The 17483-nt window shown below is 33.4% G+C and overlaps 1 protein-coding gene across 1 annotated transcript in view; it reads right to left on the minus strand.

Annotated features, from left to right (window-relative positions):
* Positions 1–7525: 7525 nt before the first annotated feature.
* Positions 7526–17483, minus strand: part of LOC145679845 (chymotrypsin-C-like) — a 236492-nt gene continuing 226534 nt past the window's right edge. The window contains exon 6 of the mRNA XM_081750364.1: positions 7526–7758. Coding sequence (XP_081606490.1) covers positions 7594–7758 — 165 coding nt within the window. The 3' untranslated portion in view covers positions 7526–7593. The remainder of the gene's footprint in view (positions 7759–17483) is intronic.

The raw sequence follows: 17483 nt of genomic DNA on the forward strand, positions 1-17483 counted from the left end.
GACAACTGAACAGCAAAATACTCACGTAACTAGTATAGTACGTCTGTGAGACCGCTCGACCTCTCCAGCGCCGCGCACAGGAGATCAATTATAACACGAACTTCACAATACGTAACCATTTGCTAGACAGGAAGGTAAACGAAAAGATGCACTTGTAGTAGTGAGACTGTTGAAAATATAATGGTACGAAAAGTCGCAGCGGTCTGAGAGACGGTCCATAGTACTTACGGTTTAAATAGTACAAGATATAAAATTTTCAGTTTGTTAAAATGGACCTCCTTCGCTCTTTTTTAAGTTAGCACATTTGTGTGGCACAAAAATTATTATTTAGTTAAATGGTATTTCTTTGCTTTTTTCGGTTTGGTACAAATTTTATAAGAGGTATAAGATTCTAAAAGCCAGTTAAAAATGGTTCTTCTTCGCTTTTTTTCTAGTTGGTACAAAAGAAATAGGACACTCCAATATATTTATTCATTTTTTAAATGGCACAAAAGGTATAAATATTGAGCTTGTTAAAATGGACCTTCTTTGTTTATTAAAAATTTCAAAATGGTATAAAATGCTGAGTTGGTTAAACTGGCGCTTTTCCTTTTTATTCGTTCTTTGTTTGAGCAGTACAAAGGTTATACATAAATTCTGAGTCCGTTTTCGCTTTTTCTGGTTAGTACAAATCTATCCGTTCGTTTGTTTAAATAATACATGCACTAGAAATTCTGAGCTAGATAAAAATGGCATTTCTCATTGGTATAAAATTGAATAGACCACTCAAATATATTCCTTCGTTTATTTAAATAGTACAAGATATAAAATTTTCAGTTAGTTAAAATGGACCTTCTTCGCTTTTTTTTAGGTTAGCACATAAAGTGACATAAATTCTGAGCTAGTTAAAAGGGCATTTCACCTTGCTACAAAGTGGAATAGATCACTTAAATTTATCCCTTTGTTTGTTTAAATAGTACAAGATAATATAAAATTCTCAGCTAGTTAATATGGCATGTCTTTGCTTTCTTTCTTGTTAGTAGAAAAATAAATACTCCATCCAAATTAGTTTTGCGTTTATTTGAATAGCCCAAAAAGGTATAGAAATTCTGCGCTAGTAAAAATTGTGTTTCTTTGATTTCTTTCTCATTAATACAAAAGTAGATACGCCACTCAAATTTATTCCTTCTTCACTTTGTTTGCTTCGTACAAATTTATCTCTTGCTCTGTTACGAGTTATTTGACCTTTTAACGTATATAGTCAATATTTTCGTACATGTAGTTGATGATCTGTTACTAAATGAGGAAACGTCATCTCAATATGTGGCTTCGTTTACGAGTTTGACCTTCGACCTCGATGGTCGTTATCTTTGGAACTTGTAGTAGTTGATAACCAATTACTAAATGAAGAAACACCATCTCAATATGAGGCTCCGTTTCCGAGTTATTAGGTTTTAAGTATTTTGACCTTTGACCTCGATGGTCATTATTTTGGGACATGTGGTCTTTGATGACCTATTACTAAATGTGGCTCCGTTTTTGAGTGTGACCTCTGTTCGTGATGGTCAGTAGTTTGGGGACATACTTGTGTCATTTCCGGTATGTTAAATTAGGGATTAGGAACGAATGTTTTTATGTAACCAGTGCTATGTTAAATAGTTGTGTGTTCACACCCCCTTTGCTATGTTACATCGGTATTCATTGCCTGCTATGTTTATATTTAAAAATGGGGTTTGAAATATGCTCATAAAAGGGAATGAATACACCCTGCTATGTTACGTACTCTTATCTATTCTCTGCTCTGCTATGTTTTCGTAGTCTTATGTAATATGTGTTATGTTAAATAAGGGGTTGAAAAAATTGGTCATACTTTTGTATTAGCTCTGCTATGTTGCATAGTGTTATGTAATATGTGCTATGTTAAATAGGCCGTTGGAAGATGTGTTATCGATCTGTTATGTTAAAATAGGGGTTGAAAAATGTGCTCATAAAAGAGAACGAACACACCCCTAAAATGGGCTTATAAAAGGGATCGAAGTTTTATATAATTTCTGCTATGTTAAAATAGGGGTTGGAAAATAAGTCATAGTCTTTTACTAGTTTTGCTATGTTTAAGTAGGGGTGGAACGAATACACGAAAAAGTGATCATAAAAGAGAAGGAATACACCCCTAAAAATGCTCTTAAAAGGGAATGAATCTTATGTACTCTCCGCTCTGCTATGTGTTCGTAGTCTTATGTAATTACTTCTATGTTAAAATAGGGGTTGGAAAATGTGCTCATAAAAGAGAACGAGTTCACCCCTAACATGTGCTCATAAAAGAGGATGAATACATCCCTGCTAGTCTTATGTATCATCTGCTCTGCTATGTGTTCGTACTCTCTGCTAAGGGGTTGAAAAAGTGATCATAAAAGGGAACGAGTCCCCCCCTTAAAAGGTACTCATAAAAGAGAACGAGTACACCCCCTAAAAAGTGCTCATAAAAGGGAACAAATACACCCCTAAAATGGAGGTCGTAAAAGACCGTGGGTAGACGGTTCAAGGAGCTCGATTTCCCATATCCCCCTTGTGTCGTCCGGCATTGTGTGTCAGGCGGCACTGGGGAATTCGTTGTCCGCTTCAGGCGGGACGGAGAAAGTGGGTAGAGGGTCAGTGGTCCAGGACTCCCATTTTTCTACTACTACTGTAGATGATATTTAAGATAACCATACGAAACTGAAGGATTCATCAATAAATTCTTAGAATCTGACCAATGTTTTAAAAATGATACTTTTTCAAGAGTTCAATTCAGGATGTATACTGCTAAACATTAATTGTAACTTAGAATTGATAAACATTCTTACTTCCTACCATATAATACTAGATAATTTGGAAATGTGTTTCCCCTAAAGAAAATGCATTTCACTTACAGAAATCTTGTTTTGTGTAAGTAAAGACTTAAAATATTGTGAAAATTCAATCACCTGGTACGACGATGAATTTACTTTATACAGTCTCAATCTAACTAGTTTCAATCGGTATTAGGACATAATCGAATGACCCTCCAGTACTTCAAGTATACTTAACTATCACCAGCTACCAAACTAGGAGGAAAATAAATAAAATTATCAAGAAAATAGGCAAATGGTTTATAAGACTCAGAAGATAGGATTATCAGAAGTTTACATATACCCCACGCTTAATATAAACCAATTTAGGTATTCAACTGATTACAATTTCTAATCTATTCCATTTCTTATTCATGGTGTGAATAAAGTGTGCATGAGAGGTGATTCTACGTACAAAATGTCCAGAAAACGGCTTCTTTTCAGAGATAAAGAATGATTAGAATCATTAGAATCATTGCTGACTTCTTACAGATCGATTGCTTCATCAGTTCCCCGAGTCGTTGTTTTGGTAATAGACTGCTTAAAATTAGAAGCCGTTTTCTGGATTTTGTAGCATGAGCTTTCCTCTTTCCTTTCATGCCTAGAAACACTTAGTACAGCCACCTACTCTATCTACATTCTGAATATTTTTCCATTACTTTTATATGAAACAATCTTCAAGAATTTTAATGAAAGAGTCGTTCGTGTAACAATTTATAGTGGCTGCTATCAGACACGTACCCAGAAATTCATTTTGAGAAGTGTTAAATATTCTTTGCGGCCGAACAAATTCAAAATTTTATACGTGTCAACAATTTTTCGTAAAAATGTAGAACCAGCAAGTGCATATTTTTTTTAAAAAATCGGAATTTTAAAGAATGGCGCTTGACAGCAGTCCAAGCAAATGAAATTATAGTTAACCTAGTTTCCTAATCTCTCTTACCTGTTTCTTCTACTATTGTCTCCGTTGAATTAGTTACCCTTTTTTGTTGTTGGGTCTAGGGCTTTCATCATCTGATGTTGATAAAGATTCCGGGCCAGCACTAGGTAAATAATCATCACTTGAACCTGAACTCAGAAGATCTTCGTTTACTATACCATTAGACTCAGTGTTTTCTTCACCCGTTTTCTTGGCCTCATTTAATTATGTTGTTAATGGTAACGATCCCGGATCATCAATAGGCACATAATTATTACTCGAACACGAACTCAAAAGATCTTGTTTTTTTTTGTGTACGGACTCAACGCTTTCTTCTTTCGTTTTCTCGGTGTTATTCAATTTGAATAATTCGAAAACTCTTCTTGCCCTCGAAGTCATTTTTCAATACATAAACGAACTATGCGCGCGACGTGCAAGTCAGCAGCCACACCCCATTCGTTACTTTCTTGATTTTTGTTTTTCTTCCTAAGGAACTAAAAAACTACTAAAAAATCAAAAGTCGCCAAGAAAAGGCTGTCTAAAAATAACTTCCAATGTTGCAGAATAGTACTTGACAAAAAAGTAATTCCCAAATTTTGCTAGGGAGTAAAGAGTGAATCGGTATTTCATTTTGCTTAAGTAATTATCATTTTATATTTTATTTATTTTTTAAAAAAATAACGAAACAACATTGTGCTTTCAATATAAAAAATACTTACCCCAGCTTAACCCGTCAACGCCCAGTGTCACCTACAAGTGACACTGCTTTAAAGGCTCCTTGTTCACCAATCGTCCACCTGAGAGTCCTAGTTAACCACAGTAGCACCAGCTACTTATCTATATATGTTGCATTATCACAAAAAGTTTCGAAGTCGACGTACTGTACAAGGAGCTAGACGCCTTTAAAATAGTGTCAACGTACTTTTGAAAATTCATCTGACTTTTCGAGTAAAAGAAACGTATGAGCCACTACGTCTGTTTGGTCCTGAAAATTGAATGACTTCTTTTGAGACAGAAGAACGTATTGGAAGTTACGCTCATCTGGCTCTAAGATCAGTTCGTAAATCAGAGATATGTTACTGCCTTTTAACAGCAAAAAACAAGAAATGGAGTTACGTCGATTTGTCACCAAGTGAGCCTTTCAAAATTATATAGATGTATAAAGAGAAACGAAAATCCGATTTTTGGAGTTACGTTCGTCTGGTTTTTATATGACGATATGGAATGAAGAAAAACGCAAACAATTACTTTGAGAAATTCTTAGAAAATATGCCATGTATGCTCAGTGTTCTATATGGAAATTTTCCAGGGTTTGAAATTCACTGAAATGTTTCTAGAGGAGGGAGATCAACAGTCTGAATCAAATAGTGTATAATTTAATGAGTACCGTATATGCATTACATACAAATCCTTCAAAATTTGATTCCTAGTTGCTATTATTGAATATATATATATTCATGTTGGTTATATATTGGTTGAGATTCAAACGATTCATTAGTTTGTTTAGAAGAAAATATTTGCTCTTGAACTAATGAATCCGATGATAAGGTTTATGAAAAAATACTATATAGTATAAACTTTCGAGGGGTGACAAATATTCTTCCCAGCCCAGAGAAACCGCAATGAAGTTACTGCCAAGAAAGAGAAAAGTAGAAGAGGTACATTAGTGGCTTTCTCGGCTACAAATAAATTACTGTATGCTACTCAAAATCTAATTACGCACACACTTTGGAAACATTTGCTGAATTATTTGTAAGCTATTGAACATAACTTCAAAATTATTAATAAAAATAAAACGTAGAAATTATTTAGAATAGTGACAAATAAGAATAACAATATTTGTCTTCAAAATATGTTTTAGTTTATTAGTAACTCTTGTAAGTACATTATTCTCTCATATTTCAATACGTATGTCCAGTGATTTATTTATAGAGGAGAAACCTGAGAAATTCTTCCAATAACTTTCCCTTCTCTGACACTAACTACGTTACTGCTTTTCCAGGTTGAAAAGAACGTTTCTAACCCTCTAGATACTAAAGCTTTGCTTACTAATACTCGAAGTCGTTATCAGTAAAATTTACATCTGGAGGAATGTTTAATCACATAGAAATAATACAAAGATAGCCAAGAACGTTCTATCGCTTTTGTACAGGTTTGTGTTGAATTTACCCTCACACCGTGAGTTAAATGGCAGTGGAAATAAGGCGAAGGTCAGTTTTTGTTGTGAGTATTGCCAAACACTACCTGGTGTGGCAGTTCAGTGACACCATGTACTTGAGTAATTAGAGAGTCAAAATGAGACTTCCACAAAGAGTCATAGTGGCGTGTCAATCTGGGATCAAACTGGATCAAACTGTACGACTTCAAACTGGGATCAAACTGAGGTCAAACGCCGATGCAGAGGGGAGAAAGATATACCATGTCTTTGGGGAGGGTATCGCAATTAGGTGGATAGTGAGGTGTCGTGACTACGACATTTAATAAGTTTATGGACGGTGGCGTAACACACGAAGACACATTACGTGCCGGACGACCAACAACATGTACTAAATGAGAATCTCCAGGCAGTAATTGAGTCGAACAGTGGCCAGATATGTAAGGAACTGTATCTAGAATTCAGTGTGAGCGAAAAAAACATTCGGCAACATCTCCATGAACTTGACAAGCACTGCAATTTGGGTTGATGGGTCTGACAAGATTTGACTCCGGGCCAGAAGGCAACGCGAGCAGACATTAGTGTTTCTTTGCTGTCCTATCAGAGAAAGGAACCATTTCTGGAAAGGGTGTTGACATGAGGAGTGAAGTGGCCCTGTCATCATTGGTTAGCATTCCATGAACCAGTTCCAAAACAGCCGAAACCAGCACAGCATCATTAGAAGGTTCTCCAGTGTAACTATTGGACTGGTTGCGGCTTTGTGCATCGGGAACTTCTACCAGCTGGTCAGAGTATCAAAGGAACGGTTTACTGTCAGTAGTTGAACCGTGTTCAAGAAAACTCAAAACTCGGGAGCCAGCACTTCTGAGTCTCAAAGGGATGCTCCTCGTGTTAGAAGACATTGCTAATCCTCACATAGCTAGTATTACCAGAGACACTTGGATGGGAAAAACTATTTTAACGGCCATACTCTCCGGACATTTCACCGTCCGATTATCACCTGTTCCATTCCTTGGGCAATCACCTTAGAGGACGCCAGTTCAAATCCATAATACAGGTTCAAAATGCACTTAATACCTTCTTAGCTTCACGGCCCACCAATGTAATCCATGCCCTTCCAGAAAGTTAGCAGAAGGTGTTCATGGTGAGGGGAACTATTTTTGTTCTTACAGGTACGTGAGGTGACGTATCGATGTTCGAAGGTAGTTGGTGAAAAAGCGACAGAATTTGCGATGGCGACAAAATAATCTACATACTATTGCCCGATCAAAATTTTTAATAATTCAATCACGCCATCTGTTTGTCTCAAGCACAACATTACTTTTGTTTTCTTCATTTCTCTCCATTATAGTCATTACACAATGTTTGTACACATTCTTACACAATGAATATGATGTATCAAAAGTATAGTGCGTTGCAATATCTCTATTAATGTAAAGATGCTAAAAAATGGAAATAGAACAATATTGTGAAAGTAGGTGGTAAGGAGTTTGGAGAGGATGACGAAAGGTGATTAGTATAACATAATGCACAGCTGAGCATACAATTACGAAATCTTTCATACTTTTTCTCATTTCCAAATTTATTTTCTGCATAGTAGACACTACAAAAAATATTTATTGAGTTGATATAAGACACATTACAATTGTAGACGAATATTATTATGAAATAGTTTAAATTGATAAGTTTGTAGTGTTAGCAATCCAGTCCAGAAATGCATTCGTTCGTGTATAAATCATAGGTTTTAATGACGGACATTGACCATCGATTGCGGCTAAAACTCCGAGATGTATTAATTTTCCTTCATCAATTACAACAAGAGGACTGCCGAAGTCTCCCTGTTAACAAGAATAAAGAAATAAAAAAAAATATAAGAATATAACGTATTACTAGTAATAATAAGTTTACAACTAATAAACTACTTAATAAAAATTACAATCATTCGGGGTTTAATTTCTGCTCACATCATTTTCTATGTTGATGTGCTATCGTAAGTAAGTTGATAATATATTTAGCTAAAATTTGGCGAATTCTCATCTAGAATGATTGGAATAACCCCAACGAAAATCAATGTAATGACAACAGGTCATCCAACTAAAAACCATGTAAATGTCTGTGACGCTTGTGGGCTTTAGTAACAGAAAACAACTTCAGAGCTTGAAGACTTTTCGTCATTTAAACAAATACGCAAGGATCTGAACAATTCTGATAAATACAATTCTGAAAACCCATATAATGATTTATACTACATGATTAAAATTTATTCTGTTGTTGCATATGACCGCAACCCTATATGAAGAGCAAATCATTTACCCTGACTTATCTTTCCAAACCAACAGAAAAGCTGGAATCTTGTTCAAAACAAACTGCGACAGAAGAAGATCGTTTTACGTATTTTATAATAGTAAAACACGAACAAGTCCTACAATCTTTTGAATAGGTGATATCATTTCAAATGAAATCTATGTTAGGCGTGAATTTAGACCACATTTACTATTTGAAGTTTCAAACTAAAAATGCTACAGAACCACAAAAAAATCAAACCTTGGAAACCATAAACGGTAATAACGCAGTGTAGACGAACGAGGCAATTCAGTTACACAGCCTCTTAGTGTCGGATACGATGGGTTTGAAATAAATAAGAATATAGTAACAAACGCTCTAAAATTAGTGACTTAAGTGGGTATCATTTCGGATGAAATATTTATATAAGAGACTTATAGAACTTACATGATATTCAATAAACTATAAAACTACAATTCAATTAATGTATTTCAAACTACATTGGAGATAAAACATTGTTAAAGATAATCTACCTTTATGTAATGTCGAGCGTATGGGAGATATTGAACACTGTTAAAATAAGGTTTGATAGTTAAAATTTCAATTGTAGAGAATTACGTAATTTTATGCATGTTGCAAAATTCATGAATTACTAAATGTTTCCAGAAAGAAATGGTAATGGTATTTATGATCTTCATGTTGAAAGTAAAACATCTGCGTGATTGTACATTATATTTATGGAAGAAGATGTCAAAAAAAGTTTTGGAAAGGTCAAATGTGGGTCAATTCCTGTAACATATGTATCCTGGGACAGTGGGAAATTTCCCATGGAACCCGTAGACTTGTATCATTCTCATAATCGGGCATGTTGTTTTGCTGACGTCGTCGCCTGAGCAATAGTTGGATGACAAATGATCTGTGATGTCATGAGTACGTTGTTTGTTTACTGTAGAATGTGGTATGAAGAGTGAAATGGGGAGAATGGATGGGTCACGTGATGATAAGTAGTAGAGTCATGCGATGAAAGGTAGCAAATCAGAGGTAGATGCCTTCACAGACGGCACGTAGAGCGTAGTCATGTGTATGCGTGCAAATAATTCAATTACCTGCTGTTGTAAAAGAACACGCTTCGAAGTAAAGATAGCATCGTCAATTAATTTATTAACTAAACTTAACACTACATCCTTGGTACTCTTTACAAATCTGCGTGATTTAAAAATTGATGTACCACATCATATTATAAACTGCCTAACGAAATAATATAATTCTCTCTTACTCTGATTGAATGAATGAATAAATGAAATTTATGTATTTGCTTACGTAATACATTTTAGAATACTACTACTATACCAAAATAATAATAATAATAATAATAATAATAATAATAATAATAATAATAATAATAATAATAGATATACCTAGTACAACAAAGTGAAATGAGCATGATGTCATAACAACAGGCACTATAATTTCGAAACAAGATTGACTAAATATTGATACATTATAGATACATTACCTCTAAGGTTTAAGCGTGAATTAATTGTAGGACATTTTTGGCACACGATTTTAGAATACAACTACGAGGAAAGCATATGGTTAACATTTTATTCCTCAAGAGAATAACAAACCAAAAAAACTCAACAACACTTTCAAGAACTAAAATAAATAATTGGTTAAGTAAATAATTCAACATGTCCTAAGCAAATTTACAGATAGTTTAGGTTACAATGAAAATAAAGAAACACATATGTTCGCGAACAATCCATATGGGTTACTAATTAATGTTCAATTGATAATAGGTCACTGGTGAGCAAATTCAATTTTAATTTTCGTAAGTTACAATTTTTAACTATGGACAAACAAATGAAAGAAGAATTAGAGAACAGATCATGAATTCAAATGGCTGGTAATTGGACGGAATCCACAAATAATATATTAATTATCAAATGAAAGAGAGAAGTCTGCAGCCTAATAAAATATTAAGTACATTTATTAGAGGTTTGCATTAAATAGAGGCGCAAGCTAACCATTTGGCACAACTGCATGAGAATCAATCATAAACTTCTTCATTATACCGGATGAAAGACCACAATAGTTTTAATTTAGGTAACTGTTAGTTTAGGTTTCGAATTTGGAGAAAGGTATTTATGACTTCCCAGTTAGTTATTCAATTCTTTAGTCCCAAAAGAATGAACAAATTTAAGTCAATTAATTGAGGTTGGAAAATTCGAAACCAATTGTGACTGGCAACACTGACTCATTATACATTTTAAACGACTGATTCAGATATTTATTATCCAACTAATGATGAATTTTATGTAGGCGTTCAAGATTCGGCAGTCCATTATATAAAATTAAGATAGAAATTTCCATTTTCACATCACATACTACCGTCAAAGTTTATAACCAAACATAATCTTCAGATATTATAAACAAACAAAATATTGGTAAAGTCCAAACTCCAAGTTAAAATCTCCAATGGGTTTAAATAGAGAAAGGAACTATATATTATTTCAGGTTCAAATTCAAAATAAACCAATGTAAATAATCAATAGTTTCTGCCAAACCAAACGAAGAAAAGGCACACCCAATTAAGAAAATATTCGAACAATAATAGAATTCAAATTCCATGAGTTCTTAACTAGGCTCAATCGGTTAGCTTGAAAATTCCCAGTGTTTACAAAAATCATTTTCTGTAGATTGAGACTATACCTTGTATTCTATCTGATAATGACCTAAGTGTTAGTATGATAATCCTGATAATGTTAGTGTTATTATAGGTATTGTGCATAAAGGGCCTCACACATTATTCATACACTACAAAATTTAGATACTTCAAACAGTTTCGACTTGACTAAATTAACTCCTCGGGCGTCATTATTTACATTAATAGAAACACTCGCACAATGTTAGTAGCGGCAAGTAAGCACTTAAGCTGGGAATCTTTTTTGGCTGCGTTACATTTTAAAAATATATTTATATATATATATACTCAAAGTTAGTTTATTTCATATTATCTCATTAATCATTCCTCATTACTTTCATTTATATTTTGACGCGTCAATTCTCTAAATAAACACGTAGCAATATCTTTGTATTACGTCGCGACACATTTATTACATATACACAGTTTCCAAGCAATAATTACATTCTGACTAGTATATTAAACAAAAATACAAATTAAATTTATCCCGCTCGCATACAAACATTCATTTTACATTCAAATTGATTACCCGATATCTTATTTCGAGGCATGTTTACATTACGCACAGAAATGTACAAATCGGATTACTTCGAATGTTTTAAGCACCCAAAATTATAATTAATAAATTTCTAATGGATAATCCAAATACAAATATTAATATTAACATAAGATGAACAAATATAGAATTACGGTTATCTGAAAATAAATACGGAGGAGCGACCCTGATACTGAATACTATCATAAAAACATTATAATTAATTTACTAGAATTTTGATAGTCATCTGAAATCACAGTTGTTTTCTTCATATTAAAATATTACTCTATATGTAATTAACATTACGTGAACGTGGAAGGAAAGGAAAACCAATATTCAAAGAATTCAGAAATTAAAAATCCCAGAAGCACTACTGCGGAATGCCAATTTGTAGAATGCCAATAAGAAATAACTTAAGAGATTGCTGTTGGATGTACTTCCGCATGAGAGTGATGAATAAATTAACACGGGAAGACTAATATGTTTTTGTAGTGCACTATTACTAAACATTCGTAAATTTTACAACATGAAGTAAAACTCATTGTTTCCTTGCTATTGACTTTTCCTAATATACTTTTTCAAATATATAAATATTTTCTAATATAATAATCATAGTTTATTTATTTACTTTATAGGATACTTTTAGTGTGACTGATTTCTAGATTTTTAACTAAAAGTTGTTGGTTAAATATATGCATTGATTGCTATTATAATTTTATCGTAAGTTTACTTCAATAAATTAACATTACTTTCAATGAATCAGCTTTTACTGTGCTAAATCGAAAGGTTGTTCAGATGTAAATTTTAGGAAAGACAGCATTCTACAAAAATAGCACACTTGTGAAAAGACTGAAGAGTTGTTTCTGTGTTAACATGTTTCTCTCTTATATATGTCCTTTCCTGTATTTTAGTTTTATTCGTTGCATTGTACACAACACATTGCACGGTGCTCTCCATAAAGTGAGCGTCTGCAAACTGAGCAGTAGTTTGTTGTCCTTCTTCTTTTGAAGGAAGGGCAGAGGACGGAGGTTTTTCTAACGCCAGGCAGAGTGATCGGTACTTTCTCCTCTCGTATTCCAAGATTTTTCATAAACATTGTATTCACAGACCTCCTCAGATTTGGAATGTCCAAACCTTTTCTTATTTGATTCTCAACCAGGGTAGAGCTTAGAGTTTTCATGGACTCTTTCCGTGATAAAGGTTGTTCATTCCGAGATATCTTGTTCACACAATATATCACATAGCCATTGACAAAGGCAATGTTTAGCATTCCATAAAATATACAGAGTGGCCACCGTTTTGTTTTCCTATCGCAGGACACATATATAAAAACAAATATTCAAAAATAAAAAAACAAATAAAATAAGTTAGTGATGGCAAGGTAAAATAAGATGAAAACTTGTCAACCGCTGCAGTACGCAAGGATGCGAACTTTGTGGTGCCATTAATTTCAACTACTGTAATTGTTATAAAGAGGGAAGAAAGTTTAGGACAGAAATAATCTGGCACCCTGATATGCTAGTCCGGTTGAACGATAAAATGTGAAAATGGTACCAGTCAGCATCAAATCCAAACATCATGGTTAATTATTTCGTCGATATTTTATAATACCTTCCCAAATTCACTAATCCTATACATGAATTGGTTACTCGTCATAGGTATATTAATATTATGTGCCCCCCTTGTATCATAGAGGAAGTATAAATCACTATTTCTAATGTACAGAGTTGAACTCCAGTAAATTAACTTGTTAACAATACTGGCCTGCTCATTAACTCACACTAAGGTTACGGAAGGAAATCAGATGGCAACTAAAATAGAAAAGCGCATAGAAAGCTAACTACACAATAATGATCCAATTACTGTCTTTACTACTATTTTATAATTTTCCGGAAGGGGAAAAACCAAATATATTAAATAAAAGGTTGTTTTAAATAACACTATACTGTCATTGTTCTATATTATCCCTCCCCGAAGATGGAAGAGAATATTTCCGAGTGCTACCATATGTATGTAAATTGGATGTATTGAAACAAATTAGAACAAACAAATAAATACGGGTAATCTACACCACCAACATGGCATTCGAGATAGTAAACAAAATAGTACTGAAAATTTTGAAATCGATTAAGCTGCGAAAATTAACATAGAACTTCAACAATAGAATAAAATATTTACTATTGTATTAGCCAAAGAAAGGAATGAGGGGCGATGGGCTCAAATGAATATATACACTTTGCCACTTTCTTAAGAAATATGCTTTAGGCCATTGATCATTATTCTTTTCATGCTGTGAAGATTTTATTTTCTAAAATGTATATGCTATTAATATGTATATATATATATATATATATATATATATATATATATATATATACTATCAATTTGTGTTCATCACTACATAGCAATTTTTTTTGACATTAGCGTTCGATTAATACATATACTTATATATGTATCTATGTACATAATGTAAAATTTCGTTTAATCTATCAAATCAAAACAAAATACAGAACCACTCCATTTTGGACGATGTAAGAAATTAGCGAGAGAGAATAAGGCTTTATCTATTCAGCCCTAAGTACCACCTCTACACTAACCACCATTATCGCACAAATTATATCCGAGTGGTTTACTGATAATTTAATTAGAACTTATTCACAATATTGACTATGTTTCAATACCTTAAATTCTTTTGAGCATTGTCATCATCTACTACAAGAATCCTTTCCAAATCATGTCTTGCTGTAAAGTGCGCTTACCCACGGTTTTTTTTATTCCACTCGACGAATCATAACTCACTGTCCATAACGTGGAATAAATAATGTTTTCTCATTTGCGCGGGTCATCCAAGGTTACTTAAATTTCCTAATAATTCGGAAAATATCCCTTTTTAATCTATTTTAACCGGATATCACAATTTAATGAAACAATACACCAAAATATAGAATTTCGAAACAGAAAAGAACTGATTAGAACAAAATAAGTAGTTCGGGAACGAAAATAAAATAATGAAATGAAATATTTTATTCCGTTACATTTCTTCTCGTTAGTTACGAGATTTTGGATACAAAATTATATTTGATAACCTGGCCGAAATTAACTCAAAATTCCTTAGCTATGAATAAAAATATTCAAACAATACATACTCGCATATGCACATAGGATAAATATATCACTACGCTTAGTTTATTGATACTATCATAGTAAGAATGGATAATCCTCTAACAATTCTTTAGGATTTTGTTCAAAACAACTAAATAATTTTAGATTCTCGAAATTTTGAGTTCCAGCGTCTTCGCCCTCAAAATTTGTAAACCTGCACTATTTCTCAATACCTTGTGAACTGTATAGTGTCCTACTTAGATTGATGATCCAGTAACTGGCTCTATACCACTACCATTTAACAGTCGGCACTGAAATTTGATCTAAATTATCTGTATAGTTATTCTCTCGCATCGGCGGTGAGTGCTGCGGTCCCCTATTAGCTCGTTCATTCCTTGAATCAGGAATTTAGTAATCATTGAACCGATAGTCCCTTCCATGTGGGAAGTTACTATTAAAATTCCTGTTATTATCATTTGGATACCTACTATGGCTTTGGTACACATTTTCAAAATTTCTTCCTCGATAATTTCCAAAATTGTTTCTGAAATATGGATTAAAATTTTGTGAATTTCGTCTTACTCTGCTAGCAGAAATTTAATAATTTTCGTTACTTTTGTTACTGTGATAATTGCCGTTGTTCAGTTGGATGTTCTGGCCGTTGCTATTCCGAGTTCTAGAGTTAGTATAAATCAAAAGGTCGGTCTGACAACATTATGAACATGTGTGCCTCTTCCTGTACCAACTTTGACTTGTCGTACATTATATCTCCTATTCCTTAATCGATTATCTGGGAGATTGTCATTGTGATGACCGGATAACACAACGACCTTATTCATTACGACATTAACATCACTACATTTGTGTGCGGCCAGTAAGCAAGATGACTAAATCAATAATCTATGCAGACAATCTTCTATATATTTGTCGTGAAGGCTAAATGAATAAGACAGATAAACATACGATTATAACAACAGGGACTGTAATTTCGAAACAAGGTTGATTAAATTTTGACTAGTGCCTGTACATAAGAGTAATGACAGAAAAAATCCTAGAAATATTGATTTATAATTTCCAATTCAATCCTTGTCGCTATGACATGTCCATAAATTTTTGAGATTTCGCAGGTTCACCTGCTTCATCGGCGTCCCAGCCACTCCGAAAACCGAAAATGAAAGAAAACTATCATACTGTAATTTCATTAGCAATTACATCTATCTTCGTAGATGTCTTACCTCTAAGATTCAAACATGAATTAATTATAGAGTATTTTTGGCACATGGTTTTAAAATACAAGTACGAGAAAAATGTAGGGTTAACAGCTTATTCCTCAAGTGGATAACAAAACTCAACAACACTTTCAACAACTACAATAAATAATTGTTTAAGTAAATAATTAAACATGCCATAAGTAAATTTAGGGATAGTTTAGGTTACAAAGAAAAGAAAAAAACACATATGTTCGCAAACTATTAATATAGGTTACTAATTGCGTTCGATACTCAAAACTTCACCGGTGAATTAATACAATTTTTGTTATGAACAAAAGAATGACAGTAGAATTAAAGAACAGATGATGAATTCAAATGGCTCTTTATTGGACGGACTCGACAAATATTATATTAATTATCAAATGAAAGAGAAAAATCTGCAGCCTAGTAAAACATTAAGTATAGTAAAGGAGGCTGATTCCTATCGTTTAGGAGACAAACAGCTCTGAGCTGAGTATAACGAACACAATTTACAAAAACAAATTACGAGGTCATACCTTGATATGTCCTTAAAAATCCCCAAGATAGTAATGGGTAAGCAAGCACGATGTATATATATATATATATATATATATATATATATATATATATATATATATATATATAAAATTGTAAATACCTATAGTCGATCGGAAATACCCGCCGCGTGCGGGTGATACCGACATGTAGGTGTGTGATTTCGATCACTATGCACAAAACGAAAAATGCCGGATTACTTTGTTTAATATTAAGCATACAACATGAAAATATCATAGAAGAAACAGGTAATGAAAGTAACAGAAATCGCGCATCAACAAAGGTTACTTAATCTTTCCCGCAATTATAAAATAATAAACTCTTTAATTTTATTTCTTTCTTTCTCTATCTCTAATTGCAATGTAGCAAATTCAATATATTAAATTTCCCTAATAGTTCGGTAAATTACCCTTTTGAATCTCTTTTAACTGCATATCACAATTTAAAAGTATATTACACCAGAATAAAGAATTTTGAAAGAGAAAAGAACTGATATAAACAATTTAGAATAAAATAAGAAGCTCGGGAACTGATATAAAATAATGAAACGAAATATTTTATTTCGTTACAACGGTGACATAATTAAAACGATATAAGGAAGGAATGCATGTGTGACATTTGAAGAAGGTGAAAAGTGATTTTAACAGGACGCTGTACTGAAAAATTAGAATCATATAATAGTCCATTGTTATCGTATTCGTAAAGTGGAAATGTTTGCTTAATAAATAATGGAATGAAGGTAAATTTATTCGAAGTATCATTCACGATATTGAATTTACTGTGTTGGTGTCCACTTCATAAGAGCATGGGACATTCTTCCTCCCGTCATGCAGAGACATCTGTATGCATAATGACCTATTTTTGTGTTGATCAGCTACTAGAGTAACATGTATAAGAGTACTTGTGCATCAACTATGGATACTAAGAAACAATACCTATTAAATGTTGAATATGGTCTTAATTCAGTAGAACCCAAATAAATACGTATTGCACTGGATAGTGGGGGGCCGCGGTGGCTCAGTGGTAGAGCGTTCACCTCTGGTGCATGGGGTCCCGGGTTCAAACCCTACTCCCGCCAAGTGAACTTTGTGGTGGACAAACACCGTGTGCGTGGGTTTTCTTGGGGTTCTCCCGTTTCCTCCCACTTTCTTC

This window comes from Thermobia domestica, chromosome 2 (assembly GCF_964235325.1).
Source record: "Thermobia domestica chromosome 2, izTheDome1.hap1.1, whole genome shotgun sequence".
Classification (NCBI taxonomy): Eukaryota; Metazoa; Arthropoda; class Insecta; order Zygentoma; family Lepismatidae; genus Thermobia; species Thermobia domestica.